The 25,978-nt window shown below is 32.9% G+C and overlaps 2 protein-coding genes across 4 annotated transcripts; one reads left to right on the top strand and one right to left on the bottom strand.

Moving 5' to 3' along the window:
* Positions 1 to 8: 8 nt before the first annotated feature.
* On the top strand, positions 9 to 12,160 carry LOC141639625 (D-lactate dehydrogenase [cytochrome], mitochondrial). Of its 3 annotated transcripts, XM_074448698.1 has the most exons (19): positions 19 to 346; positions 1,691 to 1,793; positions 2,254 to 2,354; positions 3,114 to 3,162; positions 3,356 to 3,448; positions 4,147 to 4,261; positions 4,809 to 4,869; positions 5,642 to 5,678; positions 5,770 to 5,831; positions 6,639 to 6,735; positions 7,193 to 7,267; positions 7,677 to 7,785; positions 8,699 to 8,808; positions 9,160 to 9,214; positions 9,645 to 9,652; positions 9,925 to 10,004; positions 10,154 to 10,284; positions 11,004 to 11,047; positions 11,717 to 12,081. In XM_074448698.1, exons 1-19 carry the CDS (start codon positions 108 to 110, stop codon positions 11,834 to 11,836), a joined length of 1,689 nt encoding a protein of 562 aa, XP_074304799.1. In that variant the 5' UTR covers positions 19 to 107; the 3' UTR covers positions 11,837 to 12,081. The 3 variants fall into 3 exon arrangements, 1 of the variants encoding a protein (XP_074304799.1); XR_012542601.1 differs by lacking the exon at positions 9,645 to 9,652 and having other exon boundaries at positions 9 to 346; positions 11,717 to 12,160; XR_012542600.1 differs by lacking the exon at positions 9,645 to 9,652 and having other exon boundaries at positions 10,159 to 10,284.
* Positions 12,161 to 12,991: 831 nt separating this feature from the next.
* LOC141639626 (strigolactones hydrolase CXE15) lies at positions 12,992 to 19,757 on the bottom strand. Its single transcript, XM_074448700.1, has 3 exons — positions 19,286 to 19,757; positions 16,786 to 17,139; positions 12,992 to 13,541 (listed from the first exon to the last, which is right to left on the bottom strand). Exons 1-3 carry the CDS (start codon positions 19,648 to 19,650, stop codon positions 13,241 to 13,243), a joined length of 1,020 nt encoding a protein of 339 aa, XP_074304801.1. The 5' UTR covers positions 19,651 to 19,757; the 3' UTR covers positions 12,992 to 13,240.
* Positions 19,758 to 25,978: the final 6,221 nt, after the last annotated feature.

The following is a 25,978-nucleotide window of genomic DNA, read 5'->3' as shown; positions in this document are numbered from 1 at the left end:
CTTATTCAATTGTTAGCAATTGACATTGACCCACTTCAACTCTTAGCAATCCTTAAACTCCATTGAAGTTTGCTGAATTGCTGCTTAAAGGCTTAATTAAAGCAACTATGTCTTATTCATGGTGGTACTCTCATCTACGCTCTACTTCTCGAACCCTTTATTCACGTCTTAAAGCTTCCAACTTTCATGGCTACACCACTCAAAACGCTGTCGTTTCTGGGGTTAAAGCAAGAAAAAACCCATTCCAATGGCGGTTCAGTTACTTGGTGCCCATTTCAGCTGCTTCTCTTATCGTTCATCTTCAACAAAACCCTTCATTTTCTGACTCTTTTGATCCTAATGCTCGGTAATCAACTTCATGATTATTAATTAATCTTTAATTTTTGATGTTGGTTAGCTTAAAAATGTTATCTTTGTAATGTTTTGATGTTGTTTGTGCATATTGATTATTGCATGTGAGTTTGCTTTGTGTATGTTGTACTCTTTCCGTCTTGATCATTTGTCTACCTTCGATTAAAATACGGAAGAGAACAGTAAATGGGTGATTAGGACGAAGGGAGTAGTTTGGTTGTTTTGTGTGTTTTTGTTGTTCTCTGAAATTCTGAATGGTGCTGGTTTGCACTGTACTTCTAATTGGTGAGCATTCTGTTTTATGATAGTACCATCTTTCAGACATTGGGTGTGGTACCGAGATTGAGTACCATCAAATTGGACTATATATGACTCTCTGATCGCACTTATATTGTTCCCTTTTGACTAAATGTTCTATTTAAGAAAAAAAAAGTGATAAAATAACACGTTTACCCCTCGGCTATGAATAGATGAGGGGATGTAATTGGGAGGGGGGATTCTAGGACCTAGGTACAATATTGGATGTTTACTACTCCCTCCGTCCCGGTCAATTGTTGTTGGCACAAAGACCAAGGAAAGAGGAAGGGACCAATGACTAAATGATTAAATGACTAAATGACAAGTAGAGCAAATTGAGTGTGAATGATCAAATTGTTCATCAAGATCATTCTTAAAATAGAAAGGACAACAATTGACTAAGACACCCTAAAATGGAAAAGGAGAACAAATGACCGGGACAGAGGGAGTAATATTTTCCTTACTATGTTCTGAAAGGGGCGATTTTTTTTGAGAAAAGTGAAAAGGGATAATATAAAAAGCAAGCTGGTGAGGCTCACAAGCTTGTGACGTCTCTCAACCCACTTTCTTATTAACATTACTTAAATCGGTTGTGAGTCGTCACAAGTAAGAATTTGTGTGATATAAATGGGATGGACGGAGTATTTTACTTGTGGATTTGACCGTTCCTTATGCTTAAATGGTGGTACTAGTACAGTAGTACTGCCTGTGGAGTTGACCTTTCCTTACCCTGCTTAAGCGGTACTCGTACAATGATGACCACATTACCCTCATTACATCAAAGGCTTCTGCATATAATAGGATAATGAGTGTCAATCTTATGCAATCTTACCACTATGTTACTTCACACTAGCTCTACCTTTCGGTACGGTCCATAATGAAAATTGCGTTCTGGTTTGCATTCACGAATTGCTATATCTTGTTATAAGAATTGCATTTAGTTTAGTGATCATTTCCCTCTTAGGTAAATAGGTCGTATTCTCATGAAAGACTTTAGGATAATTTAGCGTTTTCCTTTTTTTGTTTGTTAAATGATGCACAGAGGTGTTAATATTGGCGGCAAAGGAAGCACAGAGTTTGTGGTGAAGGGTACTCACAAGGGTGTTCCACAAGAGCTCATAGAGGATCTCAAGGGTATTTGTGGGGTACCTTTTCCATAACCCACATCCCCTTTTTTTTTTACTGTGTGGTTTTGTACTGTTTGTTTTCTGGTCAATTGTAGCATGGAATTTATTTTTTCCCCATAACTTGGTGGTCTGGTGGGTGAAGTTGATATCTTTTCATTGCATTAATGGAACAAGCTTGGAACCTAATGTTGTAAGACCGCTAAGATAGTATAAGAGTAGGAAACATGCATTTTTATGGGAGAATTATTATTTGTTGGGCCTTTTCATCTTTGGCAGTTCATACACTGATAATTCATCTGAGAAATCTTAATTGGCTAATGACAGCTACATCTGTTATCAAAATTTGCTTCCCTAGTCGGGGTTAGCGTTTGCTTTTTTCCTGCATGGTTGTGGAGTTGGTAATAATGAAGGCTACATGTCTTGAATTTTTTTATTTTATTTTATATGCTGGTTCATATCCATCATTGTCCTTTGACAGGAGAACATGACAATGGATTATGATGAAAGATTCTTTCATGGCAAGCCACAAAACAGCTTTCACAAAGCTGTTAATATTCCTGATATCGTTCTCTTTCCGAGGTGTGTGACTTCACTTTGCTTGTCTTTCTAATATAACCACTGTCTCGATAGTTCGTAAATTATGTATAATGGATTGGAGAATATCTTACATTCTTACTTCTTTGTTCCCAAAATGCTAAAGCTTTCTTATTTGAAAAACTGCTGGTAAATCTGTTAGACGGACTTAATTAGTAGCTCCCTATGCTTAGTCATTTCGAATCTTTTGTTTGAATTGTTTTTGAAAAAGAAAACATTGTTTAATGACACTTTGTATTAGAGCTTAAAAGTGATCACTGGCTGTATTGAAATTATTAACTATTGTGGCATTCAAGTTAAGGAAACGATAGGATTAGTTAGTTATGGCTGGTGAAATGGCGTGGAGGTGAGGAAAATGAGGACCTTCGATGTCCTGAAATAATTGAAAACAAGTGAGGCTTTCTAAATTCTACATAAAACACACACCTGTATAATCTACATATATGGGAATTACGTTAATTCAATTGATGCTTGCAATACCTGGCAATGAGATAAAAGAAGCTCTCCATATCTGTCTCTCTTTGTCTGGGCCCCTTGCCTGCTTTGATTTGTATTCTTGTATGTTTCTTTCTACTGATGAATGCAATAACTGACAATCGAGTAAAGGATGGTTTACATATGTATCTCCGTTTTTCTCAGACCCCTTGCTTTGATAGTTTGATCTGTATCGCGTCCTCTATAGTATTTCATGTCTTTTATATAATTCCTTGCATAAATATCTGATGTTATCACTGTTGTTTGTAGGTCTGAGCAAGAAGTTTCTATGATAGTCAAGTCTTGTAACAAGCATAAGGTACGATAGGCCTGTCTGGTTTTATCTTCTTGGGAGGTTTAACACCAGTTTTAATTGATTATTACATATCTCGTACTCTATACATCGAAATCTTCTTTCAGATGATTCATTTTGGTTGACCTATAGCTTTGGTCTGATATCGCAGTGAATTTAGCTCAAAGTTCCTTTTTGTTTTGTTTTGTTTTGTGTCCAGGTTCCAATTGTACCATATGGCGGGGCGACATCTATTGAAGGTCACACTTTGTCCCCACATGGAGGAGTCTGCATTGATATGTCCCATATGAAAGTACGTGAATCCTTATTTATGACATCTGGTTATATGTAACTAGGTGCTCCCATTCTTGATATTATGGTTAAGAATGGCCTGCTGTGGATTTATGTTCTCTAAACGCATTAGATATTAGATAACTCCTTAGCGAGCCTCCAAAAATTACGAAGAAAATAACAACACATTCTTTATCAAGCTTCTTGTCTAAGGGTGCAGACCATTAGTCATACAAAGTAAAACTTCTTATTCTCCAAACTCTTTGGTTTTGCTATTAATCATTGTGAATATACTTCTATCGAATAATATCTTTATTAAGATAAATGAAAAACTAACAATTAGATTGCTCCTAGGGCCTCCAATCCCCATGCTGTTAAAAAAAGGTTGACAGTGATGATTGACTGTGAAGAGGACTCAGCTAACCCATGGTTCCTTGCACGTGTTGCTATTTTTGGTCATTTGTTATGGCCTGTGTTCATCATTTAACATTTTAACTGGTGAATCCGTACCGTACATCTCAATTAAAGGTTGAAAAAGAATTGAAGTTGTAATGAAAGCATGAATTTCAGTTATCAAGAGCTTTTACATACATAGGGGGTCTTGAATAGAGACTAAATTTGGTTCTCTTAAAGAATTCAGCCTTTTCAAAACCATGATAACTCTTACTTTCTTTGCATATAGAAAGTAACGGCTGACGGAAACTTTAAATTTAATTGCAGAGTGTTAAATCATTACATGTTACGGACATGGATGTGGTGGTTGAGCCTGGGATTGGGTGGATGGAGTTGAATGAATACTTGGAACCATATGGATTATTCTTCCCTCTAGATCCTGGTAAAGTTTTTGTCTTTCCCGTCTTTCATGTTTGCTTACAGTCTTGCTAGATTTGCTTCTTCTTGTAAGCTTTATAGTTTCATTGACCCCGAAGTGGTTACGGCTTATATGCTGACATTCACCTGACAGTTATGTATCTTAGATGCATGTAGAAATAAGGTTGGAGTATCCTGCAAGCAATAAAAAAAATTCGATTCTAGAAAAAACTGATTTTAAATTTCACTGTGATTTTATTGGGAAAGCATGATGATGGTGTATTGTGTCATTCAACTTAAAAGTGTAGTATTGGTTTTTGACTGTTTCTAGTTAAGATTCTCTCTATTATGTTTACTGTGACATGTGAAACAGAAATGTTGTATTGATAAAGTACATACTCAGTCTTCAAATTTAAAATTAATGCACTTAAAAAGCTGATGCATTTGTTCGGGCAGTTACCATTCTGACATCTCCTATGAAAAACTGACAAATTGATGATTTTGAAAACGCTACTGGTTTATGAGGTTTCTTTAAATTCTGATTAGAAATTATTGGCTTCCTCAATGAGCAGGTCCCGGTGCTACAATTGGTGGCATGTGTGCAACACGGTGTTCAGGTTCTTTAGCAGTGAGGTAGGTGTCTCTTCCATGTGCTCAACTTACTCAGTAGACTGGGAAATTTTCTGATTTTGTAAAAAGATTATTATTAGGTGGTTAAGTGACCACATTGATGGTTATGTATGCAATGACTCATTTAATTGATAAATAGATTAACTACGACAAAAAATTATGCATGAAGTCAACTGTGCACATTCATCATGGCTTGTCAGGCTAAACAAGCACTCCCTATGAGTAAGTCACACAGTTAGGACAATTTTTGATAGAATATTAACAAACACTTCACTCTAATGCTTTAAACACGCTTTTCCTAGGCAGAGAAGAGGAAGAGTAGTAATTTATCTATTCTTGTCATTCACGCGCAAGTTCTTAAAACCCCTTGATGATAAAGTGCAATGACTGTGTCTGCTTCTCTGTAAAGAAGCAACACACAGAACGTGCAACGAGTCATTTTAATCAAGTAAAAGAAATGTTAATCTTTTGGCTCAATATGAAATAGGAATAAATACTTAGATTTTAGGGCATCCACAATGATAGGAATTCCTTAACAACTCCTACCATTGTCACATCACTTTATTTCAACAACTAAAAACCAAGCTTGCTAAAAAACAATAATACTTCTTCATTACACTCTAAAGAATGACATTTTCTTGGAAAAAATATAGGAACAATGCTCAACCAATAAACACAACATATAGCAAACTTCATGAACTGCCAGAAAAAATTTCCGTGTTTTTTGCTCTTTACCATATACGCAATACTGATGACTTCTGTTCTTAGCGTGTAGATATGGAACAATGCGAGAAAACGTCATTAATTTGAAGGTATTCCCACTTTAGTCCCTATTTTATACACAAAGCGCTCGATGTCCATCATCAAGCGAAAAAACTTCATCCGGTTTCATGTGAATGACAGGTTGTCTTAGCCAATGGGGATGTCGTTAAGACTGGAAATCGTGCTCGAAAGAGCTCTGCAGGGTATGTTCACATTGAATTTTCAAGTTATTCTGGTCTTCTATTTGTTTTTTTTTTTGAAGTTTACTGGGGGCATCATTTCACAAATAACTGGAATCTACAACCTACTAGAAAGAGAGAGAAGTCTGTTTTTCCTCGTCTTGTACCATGGTGCTGCCTTTCTATCAACTGTTTTTGGCATTGATTTTCTTTCCTCTCGCTGTGCATGTCTATTTGACCCCTAATCTCATATAGAGGCCTCTTCCAAGTAAGTTAGGGTCAAAATCTTGATTTTTTTTTATTTAATCATAATGGTGAACTTGGTGGCCATTTTGAAGTGTGCAGTCATTGGTGCTCTGCTGCCAGTGCCCAGTAATGAATTATAATCCATCCGACCACATATAAACATCATGTCTTCTTGTTTACAAGAACTAAGCTTCTTCACTAAAAGGCCAGTTGAGCAATTTTGGTTCGGTGAATAAGACATTGTTTATTTGCTATTAGAAATTACAGGGAGGATGAGGGGTTCCTCACGATGAAATTAAAGATATAATTGGCTACTGAAGGTAAAAGTTGACCAGTCTATAGATTAGCTTATTTAGCTAAATTTCTCTTAGATTAAGAGTAGCTGTGTACTTTAAAGTTGTTAGATACTATGTATGCCATTTTCATTGCAGATTTGCTAATGCTATTGTGATCTTGGTTTATATTACATTACTGACCTTTTGAGGCTCATTGCATCTATGGTTCCTTCTGTGTGATTTTTAATTGATGTGTAAGCTCATAAGACTGAGTAGCATGGATGACCTTTAATATTCTCTTTATCTCAAGGTATGATTTGACTCGTCTAATGATCGGAAGTGAAGGAACCTTGGGTGTAATAACAGAAGTCACTCTTCGGCTTCAAAAAATTCCTCAACACTCAGTGGTATGCGTAAATATATGTCCGAAGTGACGTTATTTTGTGTAGTTAACTATGTTATGTCATGTTGAGCAAAAAAAACACTATTTGATGCAGTGCAGTATGCTTTCCGTGCATCAATGTCTCAATTTTTTTTTGAGTTCAGCGTTTGCTTTAAAGGTGCTAGTGTAGAATAAGGTCCAATAGTATTTCAGATACAAATATCACTAGCATTTTTAAAGCAACGCTGGATTCCAATTTTTACTTTATCTCACCCGTAGCCAGCTTATGTGATTCTTAGAAGATGTGTAAAGTTCACTAAAATATGTAATATTATAATCAAAGTAAGCGAGGAAGGAGTATAATTATTAACTTATAGAAGGAAAACATAAACAACTGCTTCAAGTTAAGTTCCTTGGCACAGGTGATTTGTAAGTGAATATAAGGTCTTCAGAGTTTTGACTGACAGAGAACTTATTTACAGGTTGCGAGGTGTAATTTTACTTCAGTAAAGGATGCAGCTGATGTGGCTATTGACACTATGCTCTCTGGAATACAGGTATAAACCACCGTTTAAAACTTTAAAGAGATAATCGTCATTGTTTATGAGCGATTTTTTTTTATGCTGTTAATTTTTTATAGAGCTAATCATACGTTTATTCTAAGTGGTATTGAAGGCCATATCTGCAACCTGAATATATGGTATCAAATATCTGCTTAACACGCGACATATGGGCTGACTCGTAAAGCTTTAAGCAATAATACTTTTGAGTAAAGGAAATTTCAAAATAGCAAACACGGTTATTATTGACACAGATGGCCAATCTTAGACTGACATATAACCAATACAACTGTTGCTAGACTAACATGGTTAGTCTAACGCCATGACTGCTTCTAGAATTTCGATCTTGGTGCATGGTATTGTAGTGCATTTTACTAATGCTTGCTACCCTCATGCCCTCGTGTAGGTATCCCGGTTAGAGCTTCTGGATGAGGTTCAAGTGAGGGCAATAAATATTGCCAATGGGACTAATTTGCCAGAAAAACCTACATTGTTATTTGAATTTGTTGGAACAGGTAAATTGAAAATTATTGTGTTGATTCAATGTCTAATATCAGATGTTTTCTTTTCCAACTTTGATTTTCTTTTTGTTAGTTGGAGGCGTCTGGTTAATGAACCTGGATATTAGCAAATTTCTTCATTTTCCTTGTAACAGTTCATCTAATGTCAGTATAATTTATTGTTTTTGTTCTGTTAACATTGTGGTCATTTGATATCGCGGTTCCTAAGCTGTTCATGTTCACTGGAATTATTTTCTTAAGGATCTATCTTCTGGGAGCAATGTCTGCATTCATGAATATGAGATTATGAATATTTAATGCTTGATCACGGTTAAAAATTTTCGTAACAGTTGATCCCCATTGGAATTTCCAATAATGATAAATTCAACATTCATACTTTTGGTTTTGGATTATAATGGATAAAATAAAATGACCCATTAAAGCTGGCTACTCTTCTGTTTATCGTACAATTCTTCATGTAATTTTTGTTGTGTGTGTATTTTTTAATCAAAGGCTAGCTAGCTATCAACTAGCTACCATCAGGGTACAAGTTGTTATGACCTTGTTTCTAATTTGGCTGATTTGAGTTATCTTGTCTTCTGAGCTTTTCTTTTGTCTGTGTCAGCAGTCAGCTGTTTGACAATGCAAATGGTGGCAGAGAAAGGAGGAGGGGAAGGGTAGTCAATTCTGTAGTTGAGGTTTTGAACATTTATTGTACAACTTTTTTATCTGGTAACCTGTAAGATAATTTCAGTCATGTTTAGCTTGAACATGACTTTAGCGCTTATCTTATAGTTACACTATAGTAATAGAGGAAGTGTGATAAAAAACAATGTTATGAGGTACATATTTGCTCATGCTATTGGTAATTTGCATTAATGGGTTAGGTGAGTGATGATTGATTGTAAATTGCTTACTCGTTTGGCAGAAGCATATTCACGTGAGCAGACTTTGCTGGTGCAGAAGATTGTTTCCGAGCATAATGGTTCTGATTTTATTTTTGCTGAAGAACCTGAAGCAAAGAAGGAGCTATGGAAGGTAATTTGCAAGTTTGATTTCGCTCATATTTTTTGTTTGCGTATATTGTTCTGCTTGGGACTTGTAATCACGCTGTTGCCCTTTGCTGTGATTAATAAATATGGGATTTTTTTTTCCCCTTCTCTATTTCATGCTACATAGTCCTGCGTTTAGGCACAGCCCTGAGCAGGGGGCAAACTGAGCATGGACAAGTCCTGCATTAATTATATTATGTCCTATGCTTTCGAACCCAACCTCCGCCTCAAAGAATAAATAAAGGGCAAATATGCAAACTAAATCACGGAAGGAGAAAGGATTGTGGAGGAGGGATTATAAAGCATGGTGCCATAATTTTTAGATTTTCTATTGCAGATGAGGAAAGAAGCACTCTGGGCCTGCTTTGCTATGGAACCTGCGTATGATTTCAGTGAGTCATGATTTCATTCCCTGTGAGTCAATTTAAAAAAACTATGCTTTGTTTTTGTTGGCATTCCATTTTGGCCACTTGTTGTCAAAAATGAACTTGACTAAGTTTAAATTACAATTTAAAAAAACTACTTTTTAAGTTTAATTATTAAATTGCCTTCAAAAGCCACGCATTTCTACGGTAGCCAAAAAAAAAGAAAATCTGGATGCTTTTGAGTTGAAAAAGGCAATTCGACAGTTAGTCACTGAACATTTTAACAACTTCAATTCAGTGTCTCAAGGGCTATTGCCTATGGTAGAGTAAGGAGAGGATAGATTTAAGCATTTTTACCCCTATGTTGAAAACATAGATTGTCTTTTTTTTTGGATGACCCATTATTAGAGTTGAGTTGACATTGCATTGAACTACCGCCTCTTCATATTACAAGAAGTGCAAACAGTTTAGTGAGACATTTTGATTTACTACAGTATATTCCAAAATCAAAATTAGCAAGTCTTTGGAGTTTGGATCCATTTGAAATTGAAAATTGGTCGTTGATGATTGAAGTGAAAAATGATTAGTACAGTTAAGAGTCTAGATTTTGTGTTTTTGTCATTTCTTGCCTTTTACGAGTATATTATGGCATTACACTACATTATGTTTAGATTATATGATGCTGCAGGTTGTTGAATTTGACCTCTGATCTTTATAATTGTATCATCTTCCTCCAGGATGTTTGTGTGCCTCTTTCTCGTCTTGCAGAGTTAATTTCAAAGTCCAAAGAAGTGCTGGATGCATCTCCACTAATATGGTATTTTTCTGTTTAGTTACTTGCTATGTAGCCAATCTTTTTTTTTTTCTAATGAACTAGTGCATTGTCGTCTTTTCCTAGTGTTCTACTGTTAGTTGACCACCCTTTTTCTCAGTTCTTTCCTTTTTTAAATTTGGATCTTTGAACAGCACAGTTATTGCTCATGCGGGTGACGGGAACTTCCATACTGTGATCTTGTTTAATCCTGACAATGAAGAGCACAGACGAGAAGCTGAACGATTAAACCAGTTCATGGTCAAGACTGCTTTGTCAATGGAAGGTATAGTATGTCCGGTAATCCCAAATGATAAGTCAATTCACACAACTCTCTTACAGGCTTATGCCTGTCTGTCTTACTGCGGTTGGAAGGGGGTGAAGATGGTGATGCATAGATTTGTTTGCGTCAGCCGAACCTGCATCCCCACCCACAAAACTCCATACCCCACCCTTAAAAACCCTAGATGTGGGGTTTTCGAAGATGGGGGACGGGGTTTCGTGGGCGGGGATTGTGTTTGTGACTTGAGCTTTGTTGGGTTTCTGGATAGTGGTTTGGGTTGTGATTAGGGTGGTAGCTGGAAATGTTGCGATTGCTATATTGCGATTAAGATTTACTTATCAACCCATTTCCCACTTCTTTATTCATCTGATATATTTACCTTAAAGCGACACGCCAAAATGAAATGGGAAGAAGATTTTGGAAAGACGGGGTATATGTTGGTAATAAGCACCAGTGTACCTATTTGTTCATCCACATCTTCTGAAATCTATATTTTTCTCAAGTACCTGTTAGATCATTGATTTTCAAGAACAATAGTTTTCTTGCTTGCACAAGTTGAATGGATTAAATATTCAGTATTTTGTAAAAACTTCAACACCTATCTTTTTTCGGAACCCCTATACCCTTCCTGGTATCGATATTTTGGAGTTGCACTAATGTTAACCACGTCTTGGGGAATTGGTGATAGTATGTTTGTTAAGTATGTTGGTTATCTACCGCAGGAACTTGCACGGGAGAACATGGAGTTGGGACTGGCAAAATGAAGGTATGGACAAACTTTTATCGGTTTATGTCTTGTGATTTTGGTTCCCTGTTTGGATGCTCATTGGTGAATAGTTACTACATTATCCTTCAACTATTCGTTTTCGTTTTGATTTGCTCCCTCTGTCTTAAAGTAGGCCTGTGAGGCAATACTAGGCTCGACTCCCATCTGTTCAAAAAGCTATGTAGCTTATTCTCATGGTTTTGACCCATATCACTAGAATCAGAGCCGACTTTACTGTCTTGAGCATGGCTGCCAGCCTGCCACTGCTCCTGCCAATTTGATTACTCTCGCTCCTCCCCTATCAATTGTTTATGTTCGTTTTTCGCCAAGGAGAGGAATATATACATTGATAAGGAAGTTACATAATGCAAAAAAGATAAATGGCCTCCGATCACATGGTTTGTTGGTCGACAAATAAAGAGCAAATAGGTCATTTTGCATCACAGAATTTCCGCACCACGAAAATAATCTATCAATCGAGAAACTGAGGATACATCGTTAGATTTAGGTTGCAATATATATCATGTAATTGTTCATGATGCTTAGGGGTCGGATCTTGCCCTCCAATTTATCAGAAAGATCTAGCTAGTACTGGATAAGGAAAACAATTTGTTATCCTGGATTATTCGTGGTGATTTGTTCTGAAATTATATGTTAATTTCGTTACAGTACCTCGAGCAAGAGCTGGGAATAGAGAACTTGAGGACAATGAAAAGCATAAAAGCAGCTCTGGATCCCAACAACATCATGAACCCTGGAAAGCTAATTCCTCCTCATGTCTGTCTGTAAGAGGCTTCACTCTTCTCCTCCAGTTTTCGCTCTTTGCTGTATGTACTATGCGGCTGTGAAGTTTGATCTATAGAGTGTATCTAATCGCCTGAAGACGCTTTTCCTTCATCTTCCATATGATTTTCTCTATTCACATAATCACATCAAAGCACTAGAATTTACTTCCTGATGAAAGTAACTACACATCTGTTGTTGTACACTCTCTTTTGTATCAGTCTTATTGGAAAAAAACCGCCACTTTAATATTTTGCCTTGTAACATTTCAGTTATTCTCTTGTAAGGCCGCGTTATTTCTGCTAAACGGATCTTTTTAAGCAAAAATCATGACCCATTTGAATGAAAAGCTAGTTACCAAAAGATCTGTTTTAAAAACTTCTTGGGTAAGGCCGTCTTACACAAGAATCTGTAGTGACCTTTTGGGCTTTCGCCTCGCAATTTTCTATTTTTGGCTTTGTTCTTGGGTTTGCAATAAGTTATACTCCAATTTCCTTTTATCTTTCCCTTTCTTTTGGGCACAAAAATTAAGAAAGGGAATAAAGAAGGAATAAAGTAGAATAAAGTATTGTAAGGCTTTGTTTGGCAAAACTACACGGTGGTAAATGAAACCCCGAAATGTAGTTTGAAACTCGAAAAGCTAATCAAACCCGAAAAGGTAAATCGATAAGGTAGTTTGAAAATTAGGAGCTGATAAGGTAACTGATTATATAAAAATGTGTTTGGCAAACTAGCTGAAAAGATAGCTGATTTTGGTAAAATGACGTAAAAATATATGAAAATTATTTAATATTATAGAATAAAGGGGTACAAAATGAAAAATAAGTCATTTCAGGTACTTGATTTCCCAAATGCTACCTGAGGTAGCATTTCATTTCAGGTACTTTATTTGACCAAATAAGCTACTTGCCAAACATTTGCAAACAAATCAGGTAGCTGAAATTTTGGTCAAATAAGCTACTTTGGTCAAATAAGCTACCTGAAGTGTCGTGCCAAACAGAGCCTAAGTTGTGAAGTTTATAGGGGAGAGAAAATAATAAAGAATGAATAATGAATAAAGAATAGATAAAGTAATGAGAGTTGTTAAATTTTTTAGGAGAACGAAATTACTAAAAAATGAATGAAACTTACCAGAAAATGAAAGAAAGAAGATAATCAAACTTGTGTGATAAAGGAAATAGGGAAGATAATAGAAAATTGGAGGGAGTATATCAATGACTTGCAGGAGTTTTACCATGCTCCAAAATAACACAAATAATACACTTTGGAACTTCACACTCACACTCATGTCATTAACTACCAACATTTAAATAAAACTAGCCAAAACGAGTACTCCTTTCATCTCAAATCATTATCTTTTGAATTCTTTTTAAACAATGAACGGAACTGAGGGAGTAGTTCAATACGAGATTAATTTGCCATAATGAAGCGTTTAAGAAGTGTGAAAAGTTGGGAGGAAGCAAGTGAGCTAGACTTGTGCAAATAGAATCCATGGTGTTCTCCTTCAAATTCAACATATGTGATATCTTTGCCAAGTTTCTTTAATCTGCTTGCATAATCCTTGATTCTATCCTTCATTATCTCACTTTCACCAGCTATTACTAGTATTGGGTCGAGTAATGTTTTTTCGAGACTCGGGCTGTTCGGCCCAAATGGGTTTGCTGATGGATGGTCTTGACTTTCTCCTATTGGCAACGATAATCTCCAAAACCTTCAACCCAAAAAAAACAAATGATTTATATGGAAATGAATTATCCGACCGGTTTCAATGCAAAAAAAGAAGGCGCTTTTTAGTAAATAACATATGGATTGAAATCAGTATATTCCCGGTAAATACTAGATTGACCAATGAATATGTTTTTTTAATGCGTTTGGTAAATAATATATCCCGACGGCGTGTTGGATGCAATCTACCAATTTACAATAGTAGATTCAATTATGCCTCCATTCAAGATTCAACTTGGAAAAATTAGATTATTATTTCTTTTTACCGAACACTTTCATGATAATTTTGTTAACGAGATTTCTTAATCAAACATGTTATTTAAACATGTTAATCGTTTGCTACTATTTAAAATCTGTATCTGTTAATTGTCAAACAGGGCTTCTATTTAACGATATAACATCTTTCATAATCCACCCAGACGACGGATTTGAAAACTTTTTGTATTAATGTTCCACTGAATGATCCAAGGATATATATGCTCAAATCTTCGTATAGTAAATTCTTTATTAACTCACAAAATGCTTTTCATAAAGTTTTATGAAGATAATAATAACAAAAAAAAAAGGAATTCCAATATGTTGGGACACATAATGTGTGCTTATGAATGCATTAATCCATTAATGAGATTTTGATAAGATTAAAATCTAATCTAAGTGCTGATAAGACTAAAAGGGAGGTGATACACAAGAAGATCAAGTTGTTATCTTCAGGTAGGCTGCTTAGGTATATACAATGAAGAGCCTGGCCTACACGATCTTCTAAAAGGTAGATACCGATAACAACATAGTTTACATTTATCCCTAATCTTTCCAATTAAAGATTTCGTGCTCTAGTTATGCTTGACGTCTTGGATTTCTTTTACTTAGTATTGTAGATTGAACCGACAAATATATAATTAAATAGTTTCTTTACGTTTGATTGAAATATACATCACAAATGAACGAAAATGTAAAGATTTTAGAAGGATATGAATTTAATATAGGACTCGCTTGAAATTGAGATAATTATTACTAGAGTAATAAAGTTTGTCGTAGTAATAAGAAGGTATAAGAGGTGATTGGTGATTAGTGGTGGAACGGTGGTTATGGAAGGTGGTCAAGTGGAAATAGAAGGTTGGTGAGGAATTATTCTGTCTATTTCGTTTGTTTTATTTTATTTATTCGTAGAAACCAACTACATTTTCATTTATTTTGTTAAACCGCTCTAATAATATCAGTTATCTTATTGACTGCTAATTTTCAAATAGTTTTCAACTAACTTAAAAGTTTCAACTAGCTTTTAAGCATTTAGTTAAACTGTTAAAGGTTTTACCTTTTTTGAGTTAATTTTATTAATGAAGCCTTGCTATTTATAAGGATCGTTGGATCGAATCGCGATTCTGACAACAATAAGTTAAAGGTTTTACCTTTTTTGAGTTAATTTTATCAATGAAGCCTTGCTATTTATAAGGCTTTCAATGGCATGAATCAAAGTTTTCTTTAAGGTTTAATTTAGCTCGATTTATTCAAATCTTATCAGCTGAATTTAAACAGTTTTAGTTCAAAAAAACGGCTCATTTGTCTCTACTATTTGTGCTTTCATTAATGGCTTATTGAATTGAATAAAAAGCTGATTTAAAAACTGAAAATCAATCAGTTAGGTAAAGTGTTAAAAAATGATTAAGTCGGCAAATATCAATTAGCTTCTTATTATTAAAACATGTGTTTTAATGCAGTCTTTTGGACTTATTTGTAAAAAAGATTTGGACAAGGACACCGTGCTATAATATTCCTTGCTTTGCTACTTGATCCAATTATTAGACAATTTAATAGTGTGTGTGTCCATTTTTAACATTGACATCCTACTTTCAATTGTAAAACGACAATTTAATGAAAATGAAGTGTATGTGTACCCAAAAAAAAAAACAAAAAAAAAAATAAAGTGTATTAGAACTCGTATCTAAAATATGAAATTGTATTTATAGCATCATAGTCTGGTCTGACTCGGTAGATTCAGTCCAATCCAGTTCACCGATCCATCTCGAATTTTGAAAAACCCTAATTCCAACTCTTGGAAAGCTAATTTCATGAATTTGCAACATTTTCCAATGAAAGTCAACTTAAGTTAATTTATCTCGAAATTTACCAATCTAATAGTTCCCTTTTTGGAGGAAGATTCAATTTAATAAGTTTGGACACTAGTAATTTATTTTCTCTATTTTATTTAATTGCATACGTTTTTTTGTTATCTTCCACATATTTTAAGAAACGTAAAATAAAATGAAGGATGTATCTGGAGTCTTCTATACTACATAATTTATTAACGTAATTTATTTTCGCAGTACGTATTTTACTTATTACAGTACTTTTGGCACTAAACTTTCCATTCCTTTACTCTTGGCTAAAAAACACAAACCTAATTCTCTCTAATTTCTCCCTATGGTTAAATCCTTAACTTTCTTCATCCCCTTAGAATTCTTCAATTATGAATGATTATTCGAGTATGGAGCAAGTATTTAATTCAATAACACATTATCATTAATAATCAAATTGACTCTATTATAATTTTGTATCTTTTTTAATTAGGGTTTATGCTGAAATTAATTGAAAAATCATCATTTATATTCAATTCTCAAAAATATTACAATCATTTACTTTGAAAATCTACTTATCAAAGAAACACGTAACATTCAAATGCAATTTAGAACTCAAACTATCATGTCCCATTGTCCCATCAAACGTATTAGAAATCTACTTACGTATTACGTATTAGAAATAAAAGCTTGCCTCTTGAGTAAATCTAAAGGCCAAGATAACTCTACATTATCGATTAATTGGGTGAAATCTACGACTATGAATACAGCATTACAGGAGGAAGAGAAAGGTGAGCAGCGTAGGTGGTGTTAGTTTAATTAGATCTTTTTTTCATCTTTTTTCAATTTAGTATTCCGTTTATGAATGCAATATATGCGTTTGTAAAAGTTATTTATCAATTATGTGTTTGTAAAAATAAATTTTCAATGAAGTAAAAAAGTTATGAACACACTACTTAATTTATCAATGGAAAATAGGTGTGTTTAATTAGAGAGAATAAGTTAGAAAGAGATTAGAGAGAGAAAATGAAGAGGGAAATAAAAGGGGTATAATTGTCATAGTGTCTTTGCGATGAGTAAAATATGTATTTGCTGAAAATCAGCACCCTTTATTAAATAAATAGAAGGGATAATATATTGAAAATATGCAAAGAATACCTATCAAGAGAGTCCAAATCGAGAGCAGGTTCAGGAGGACCCTCAGCCTCGGATATAGTCCTAACCAACCCGCCGAAAAAGGGACCCAAAAGCACATACCCGTGAATCTGAACCGGGTGTAATTCGGATAATCCGGATCCGAAATGAACCGCTAAATGATGTGCAATGTTTCCCCCAGAGGAGTCCCCTATTATAAAGACTTTGCTAAAGTCTACCCCATCTTCAATTAACCTAGTACTTAGTCTTTCATTACAATAATCACCTTCTTCTCTTAATTTGGCTTGCAATTGGAGCCATTTCACTGCATTTAATCCATCTTCTATGGCTGCTGGAAGCCGGTGTTCGGGTGCCAACCTGCCCAATATCGACTAGTCTTTTGTAAAATCGTTTAATATAAAAGCTCTGTGCGTAATAATAGAACTTTAACTAAACACACTTATATCCATTCTATAACTTATGTTAGTTAGTAAATAATATTTTTATAGGAATATTTTGTTCAATTAGCATTACAATGAAATACCACTCTTAAATAATAAAAAATATTTATACAAGTAATTGTGCAAATATTAATAAATACTGCTCCTAAATAATAAAAAAGATTTATATATTATTCAACGATGTAATTATGTACTTTGTTTGGTGATAGTAAAAATAAACGCTAAACAAAGTGATTAAACATTTTTACACAATAACATTTTCATGTCAAATTCATGTGTAAAATCTACTATTCACCATTTTCGTACATATAAATATATAATTAGACCGTTGACTTTATTAATTTAAATAAGTAATCAAACTGAACAATCTACTCAACAACACATGGTATGTCGTTTTATGAAGGTGTGACCAAGTCTCACTAAGCGAATTAACGTGAAGAAATGATTCAATGAACAATAGAAGACGACCAAATAGACAATACATACCTTTATTTTTTTTCGAGTTATTTTAATACGTTTGTTCAAATTATAAACGAGAAAATTTTAACAAATATGAGAAAATGACTAAAAGGAAGGGAGTACTCGTATTCACATTAGAGTCGCTATATTTACAATTAGTAGATTATTTGAGTTGATCCGGTCTGAACCTTTTTAATGTTGAATTTTGACTATAAAGTTGTACTTCTTACAAAATTGACGAGAGTCCTATGACCTATGCATACTTATCTTGAACCTAAATGAATAATTATTAAACTCAAATAACTTTTTAAATTAACATGAAATAACTTATAAAATTGACAATCTAACTAAAGAAGGACAAGAACATTGAGATGCCAACACAATTTTTATTTTGATATGTTTTTATTGTTATTTGAGGATCCTTATAAATTTAATTGAATGACTCAAGTACTTCATACGATGTTAGACGAGAGATTTATCGTCTTGTCCTATGACCTTTGCATACTCATCTTGAACCTAAATGATATACATTTATATGGAAAAAATTTTTGTAACATGAAAAAAAAAATGCATAAACATATTTTTTATCAAGTGGAACAAATTCATTTTTAAATCAAATTTTATTAAGTTGTTCTTAAAAAAGACAACAATAATAACATTTTAAAAGGACAACAATCGATCGAGAGGAGAAAACAAAATATGCTAATCAACATGAAAAGAAATTTAATTTGTAAATTGACAATCTAACTAGGGGAGGACAAGACATTGAGATGACACGACACATTTTTATTTTGACATGTTTTTAACGTACCTTATAAATTATACAGATACTAAATTATACTCCATATGTATCATGTATGTAACCAGTAGGCCGCCTTTAAAAAGTAAACTGATATCCGTTTATGTTGGAAAAAATTCTCGTAACACGAAAATAAAAAAATGCATAAACATTTTTTTTATTAGCGGAAATTCATTTTTAAATCATTTTATCTGTAATGTACGGAGTAATAACACTTTAACCTATGGATCACAAAACAAGACACCTAGACCACCAATGAAGGTGTTCATATACTTATATATAACGAATTTATTTGAGTTTTTACTTGTAAAAGAATTGACAAGGCGGGTATAAATCTATGAAGGACTTTCCGATGAAGTTCATCAAATATACAATCTTATTCATTTTAACCTTCAACCTTCTCCAATTGTATTATTTTCAAACTTATACTTTTTATTTAAAAAGTTTTATCTTATTTTAATCACTAACCCCACAACAATCGATCCATTACTTTTATCTTATTTTAATCACCTTACCCCAAACAATCTTATTTTAATCATCTTACCCCACAATAATACCTTCCCATTTATCCAATTACCTTTACACCACCACAATAAGATTTCTGTATAAAATAATCCTACCCTAATTTAGAATTAGGAAGGTTAAAATGAATAGGAGGGAGTAATTTTTTTTGCGCATTTTGTCTAATTTTCAGGCTAAATAAAAAAATTTAGAACTTTTTTAGGTGTATATAGATTTTAAATATTAATCCGGACCCCGAAAGAAATTTTTCTGTATTCGCTATTGGGGTATAGTAGCTAATTACCTGTAGTCAGGTGCAATAACGACGGCATGAAGCTGGGACGAAAGACGAAGACAATAGTTATGACAATTAGGCCACGTACGTGAACCAAGGCAAAATCCACCTCCATGTATAAAATACAATATTGGCATTTTTACGTTCTTACTTGTACTACAAGGCCTATAAACTCGAAGATATAATTGATGAATATCATCAAATATACAATCTTCAAATTCAACGTCACAACCTTCTCCAATTGTATCATTTTCAAAGTTATACTTTTCAAAATTGATATCTGAGTCGCTAACCCTGTGAATCGATCCATTGTCGTATAATTTTAGTACTCCGAAACAATCTTCTACCACATCTGGTTGGGATAGAGAACCCATTTATCGCTTATTTTTTTCGCTTTTTTTTTATATTTAGTAATAAGATTTGTAGATAGAGAGTATTGTAGAACTAGAAGTAAACTTTTTTTTTTTGGATTGTGTAAGATACTAAGATAATAGTTAGAGAAAGCCAAATGAGCTATTTATAGAGAGTCCAATGCACTTTTGTGTTTGGATATTCTTATAAAAACTTTTATATTTAAGATAGGCATATTAAAACATAAAACAAATCAAATAAAACCAAGAAGATAAAAAGAGAATGTTTACGAATTACCAAGAGGCCAGGTTTGTCCTTTTTTTTATCCATGTTGAGATTTAACCCGTTTCAGTTTTTCGTAGAATGTCAAATTTTTTCTCCGGAGAGCCTAATGGCTGGACTTTTTGCCCCTGTTTATTCGGCTTAATTTTAACTCAACTCTATTCAGTTCTGTTTAGCTTCAGACAATTCGGTTCAGCTCATTTTTCACAAAATTAACTCTTATTTCAGTTGCATTCAGTTCACCTCAACTTCATTCAGTTCAGCTCATGTTCATTCAATTTAGTTCAGTTCGTTTCAGCCGAAGAGAACATGGCCTTAATCTTTTTGACGAATCCACTGTCTTTTTTTTTTTACCAAAACGGAGGTCAACATATATAAGAGTCTAATGTAACATATATATCCGTTTTAAAAGAGACTTGACTTATTTTTATAGGATAGAATTTTATAATATATGGGTGGTTGTCAAATGAAAATAATTGGATATTCTTAAATTTGGATAGCTGTGGACCCACAAGTGTGAATGTATAGGTTGATGAAAAGTACATGAATTGTGATGTAAAAGATGCCCACTTATAATAAGTTGGGTTTGGCCGTTGTACGAATAGAAGTCGAGTTGTCGACCAACCACTTCAATGTATATCATGGGCGTTCTGCCCTTTTGTTTTCACAACACGGTCTTACACTCTCAAGTCCCAAGTCTAAAGTCCCACCCAATAAAGTCGAAGAATGTGACATGTGCTAAATTCATAGTACAAGATTTTAATTTTACATAAATTTTTATTTAAAATAAGTATGACAAATTCTCACTTTAGACGGATATTATCCGTTTAAAGCTGTAAACGGATAATGTCTTTCTCATAAAATGAGAGTGGATAGTGTAAGTGAGTGGGAAATGGATACCCTCACTTGCCCTCCCACATGCATTTTGTGAGAGGGTCGCTATTCGTCTACGGCTTTAGACGGATAGTGTTCGTCTACAATGAGACGGATTGGATAGGTATTATCCATCTTAGTTTAAAACGGATTAAATATATACCAAATCTAGGTATAACAACATCCGGAGGCTTTTTTTCTAATTATACTAATTAAAATTAGAATTAGGAGATAATTTTTTTAAATTTTTCTATTATCCGGTAGGAATATAATTTTCCTATTAGAAATGACCGAATTATTTTATTTTATTTTATTCCTTAACATATTAATTAAAAATACATTGAAGGCTTACTTTTTCCTAATCATCTATTAGAATTATGGATAATAATTTGAAAAAATGGGCATGTAAATTAATTCCTATTAGGAATGAAATTATTTTAAAATTTTATTATTAGAAACACGAAATTTTTAATTATCTACAATTTTGACAATTCCAAAATTATTCATTTTGGACCGTGTCCAACCCTAACCAAAGGCAAATCATATGACAAATTACTTAGGAAACCAAAACAATTATCTTTATTTTTTGTTTTTGGTAAACAACAGTTGTCTTTATTAGACCATCCTCAAGTAAAGAGTAAAATGAACTGCGTATGCCCCTACGATTTTTGTTATTGTTATTCTCACCTTATTAACCTTGACTCATTTTCATTTTTCAAATGTCATATGTATTTCTCCTACTAATCAACCCAATCATTATCCACGTTACAACATTCAAAAATAATTATTTAACATTTTAACCCACACAAATCATTTTTTTATTATTTTTTATTGTTCCATTAATCAAATTTAAATAAGATATCACAAATTCATTTGATCAAAGTGACCAAGTTTGATCATCAAATTTTTGGTCAAAATTAACAAAGGTCACCAATTAAGTACCTTAATTACCCCATTAACCATGATTAATGAGTAAATCATTGAAAAATTGACTTTATTGGGGATTGTTTTAAAATTTATACCAACCACAATATTTTTTGGAAAAAAAAGAGACAAAATTGAGGTACTTAAATGGGTATAGTACGAGTTACTAGTTTAAGAAGGAGTGCGCAATTTTTCTCTTTAAGATTAATGAAATTGAATTTGTTTATATTCATGCCTTGCAAAGTTGCAAGTCGGATCATGAATTATGAGAGTTTGGATCCTGGTGTTAAAGAAGTATAGCTTGTCGTCATTCCAAGGGAACAACAATACTGTTTTAATTGTTTATCCATGAAATTTGCTTCATGGTAAACGCATCAATATATTCATTGAATCTAATTGTTTATCCATGAAATTTGCTTCATGGTAAACGCATCAATATATTCATTGAATCTAATAATGTTGAACGCATAAGTTTTAAATTGTTTAAACATACTTTTTTAAAGTCTCGATATATCCTTTTTAAGATTAAATTTTCATGAATAATATACTTTATTTCATATAAATTTGAAAAAAAATGATTTTTTTGCTAATATCTAGCAATCGGATTTATAACTTTTTATCTATACTATTTGACACATATTCCTATTTTAAATAAGAATTTATTATAAATTGAATCAAATAATGTTGTACACTTTAGACGTGATAACGATATTTAAAATTGTTTATCCGTCGTGAAATATGCCGCACAAACTCCCAATAAAAATATCAAAAATATTCATTGAATGTAATAATGTTGTTGTACGTAAGTTTTGACTTGAATTAGTCTAAATAGATAGTGATGAGTCTCATATTAAGAGTGGAGTATTATGATTGGAAACAATAATAAAAACAAAATAGAAATTAAGGTGATGGATGAAAAACTTAGAATAGTAAAATGATAATAGCACGTGCGGGTCCGATGATAGGGAAAACGCAGTGCGGCGTACGGTAAAACTAATATCAATTGGTCATAATGTAAAACAGAAATTTTTACACAATCTATATTTTATGAGATAAAATGGTATAAAATTTGTTAGTGGAAATAGGGTAAAAACTGAAAAATTGCTAAAAAAAAAAGTGTTTTAATAAAATGGTATCAAAGAAAACCTAAGTTTCGGATTATTTTTTGTCACAAACAAGAATTTGTGAACTAATATGAAGCACCTCTTCATTTTGGTCATTTAGCATTTTTAGCCAATTAAAAGTTACCACTATCTATTTTGCAACCCTCCAATATATTGGGGAGCCATTGTTTCCTATGAGGTGGATTAACTTGATAATGATGGTCTATAACTTTGGAAATTTTAAATTCTAAGAGGAATTGATGTATTAAAGTTCTTTTTTTTTTTTTTTTTTCCTAAAAGTTGAATTTAAAAATATAGTTAAGTTAATAAATTTAATTGAATGGATCAATAAAAATGAGATTTAGTTAGTAAAAGTTAGTTTATGAAAATGAAATAAATAGCGTTGAGCTTAACTAAATGAAGTTGAAATGAGAATTTGAATTTTGGGAAACATAGTAAAATATACTTTGTTTGAATTGAATTGAAATAAGGGGAAAAAAAGACTAGGAAGGGAAAAGTGTACTTCATTCATTTTAATCTATTCTTTGTAAGGAGTTAAAAGGTTTCTTAAAGCATTAAATGTAATTCCATGTGGCATAATCATTAAATTTTATTCCATGTTGTATTTTCATAACTTTTTAATTTGTATTGATTATTAAATTTATTAAAGTTCCTTACAAAAGTGTCATATATTTTTATTTGAACATATAAGTTAAAGTAATCAAATGATACTATCATTATTCTTAAATTAATTGTATACATTAAATATTTCATGAGTTAAAAAAATTTCAAAAGTGATGAAATCTATACAAATTCACATCCAAATTTCATAATTCATAATAAAATTAACATTTTAATTGAAATTTTTGTAATAAGACATGTTAATGAACTGATTAAAAGGTCTTCATACTTATTTTTTTTAATTTATAAATTTGATTAAGTGTTGGTTGGAGATGTTGTATATTTTTTTTTTTCTATAAATTGTTATACTTTTTTTTTCCTAGAATAAACGCCTTTTTAATTAAAAATAAAAAAAAATTTGTAGGTTAATGACATTCCTAAAAGTAAAAGCATTACATTTCATTTCAACCACAATTTAAGATTAACACTTTCCTGGGGAAAGATTTTGTTTCAAATGAGAAGAGGGGGCCAATAATTGCTATAGAAAATGGAAAGAACTCACATGGTACGGGCGCCATGTAGTATTGGTTGGAATCTGGTTCCGGGAGGATCAACCTCCTCGTCATAAAAAAAAAAAAAAAAAAAAAAAAAAAAAAAAAGATAATAATAATTTTCACATTAGTCCAATTTACTTATTACGTGAAAACTATTAACGCATCTAAAAACAAGGCAATTGAACACCCACAATTTTCAATAACATTTTTTCCTATTTAATTTACCTCTTGAGGTCCTCACTAATCAATTATCTTATTTAATAATACTCATAACTCACAAAATAAATCAAAAGAACAACGAAAAGATGAGAATCAATTGTTGTATAATGGATATAAAACTAATAGTTTCCATTCACTAATCATCCATTTAATATTCATTCACTACTACAAATCCAGGCAACTACAACGCCCCTTTAACAACGATTATTCACGAAAAACACAATAGACGTTGTAGAATGTATGGCGCGAATTTTACTAAAATCAATTACAACGGGTATGGTTATAAAAACCGTTGTTATTAGTTTTAACAACGGGTCACACATGCACAACCGTTGTTAATAATTTAGCGCAAAATTAGTGAAAAGTAATCACAATCACAACGGTTATTTTTGAAACCCGTTGTTAAAACTTATTTAACAACGGGTGTTTTTTACAACCGTTGTTAAAACATATTTCACAACGGTTGTTGTTTAATAACCGTTGTCAATACCTTCCATACTATAAACCACACAAACAGAAGTCTGCTGCAGCCACAAAACACAACTCTTAATACACAAACACAAACACAGCAGACAAACAAACACAAAACACACACTCTCTTTCTGTCCTTCTCTCTTTCTCTCTTTCTCATCGTCGCTTTATCTTCTCGCGCGTCACTGTTGATTTCATCGTCTATTACGTTCTGTATTTATCAGGTAATCTCGCCGTCACTGTTAGTTTCATCGTCATTATTTTCTTTTTCTATTTATTTCTTTTGCATGTATGTGTTTTTATCGACCATTATGTTATTTGTTTAAGTATTGTTCGCATAATTAGTTAGTAAAACAATGAAGAAACAAGATAAACATAATTAATATATATATATATATATATATATATATAAATACATAAATTAAAAAAAAAAATTACATATATAAAAATGCAATTCTTATATTTTCATAGAGGATCTTATTCTGCTCTATCGTATCCGTCCTCTCCTCCTTGGCTATTTGGAGGTTCCGTTCAGCAGTTGCTATATCGTCATATAGCTGCAACTGCTGCTGCTCCGTCAAGCCATCTTCTTTGGCGTACTTCAATGCAGATCGAGCATCCGCAAGGTAGCTCCTGAAACTTTCCTCAATATGGAGGAACCGGCGGATGAAGTTGTTGTTGTTCTCGATCATGGTAAAAGTCTTAAGGATGAAATCATTCATTTTGTTGGAGTTTTTGGAGTTTGTTTTGAAAGATTAAGTAGAGTTTGTTTTAGCAGTTAGGGTTTGGAGATGAATATATTGAGATAATGGAAATGTTAGTTGAGATAATGCAATGTATTTATACTAAGCAATGTGTAGGTTGAGTTGTTTTTTAATTAATATATATGTTAGGAAGTTGTGTCATAATCATCATCATATCTCTCAATAATGCTGCTTCAAATTTTATTACTAACCCTTCTCATTCCATATTATCCGTTCATATGTACAGTGATGTCAGTAATAATGCATGCATCGGAATTCTAACGGGCCGTAATTATGCATGCATCTAGTAATATATAATTTAATTTTTATTTTATTTTTTAAGAACAAGCAACAACGGTTATTTACAAACAACCCGTTGTCTTTAGTTATAACAACGGTTTTGTATATTAAAACCCGTTGTTATAACTTTCCCCCCAAAATTGAGTCACACTTTCCACAACGGGTTTTTATACTTAAAACCGTTGTTAATATTTTTAACAACGGTTTCCTTAAGAAAACCAACCGTTGTTAAAACCTTTTACAACGGACGCTTTAACAACG

The sequence above is a fragment of the Silene latifolia genome, unplaced genomic scaffold (assembly GCF_048544455.1).
Source record: "Silene latifolia isolate original U9 population unplaced genomic scaffold, ASM4854445v1 scaffold_477, whole genome shotgun sequence".
Classification (NCBI taxonomy): Eukaryota; Viridiplantae; Streptophyta; class Magnoliopsida; order Caryophyllales; family Caryophyllaceae; genus Silene; species Silene latifolia.
This window is presented reverse-complemented; position numbering and strand designations above follow the sequence as displayed.

Coding starts and splice junctions, on each gene's coding strand:
- LOC141639625 (XM_074448698.1), top strand. CDS start 108: ATGTCTTATTCATGGTGGTACTCTCATCTACGCTCTACTTCTCGAACC. Junction 4,262..4,808: donor ATTCTTCCCTCTAGATCCTG/GTAAAGTTTTTG, acceptor CTCAATGAGCAG/GTCCCGGTGCTACAATTGGT. Junction 4,870..5,641: donor TCAGGTTCTTTAGCAGTGAG/GTAGGTGTCTCT, acceptor CTTAGCGTGTAG/ATATGGAACAATGCGAGAAA.
- LOC141639626 (XM_074448700.1), bottom strand. CDS start 19,650: ATGGGTTCTCTATCCCAACCAGATGTGGTAGAAGATTGTTTCGGAGTA. Junction 17,140..19,285: donor GTTATTGCACCTGACTACAG/GTAATTAGCTAC, acceptor GATATTGGGCAG/GTTGGCACCCGAACACCGGC. Junction 13,542..16,785: donor GATTTGGACTCTCTTGATAG/GTATTCTTTGCA, acceptor TTTGGGTTGAAG/GTTTTGGAGATTATCGTTGC.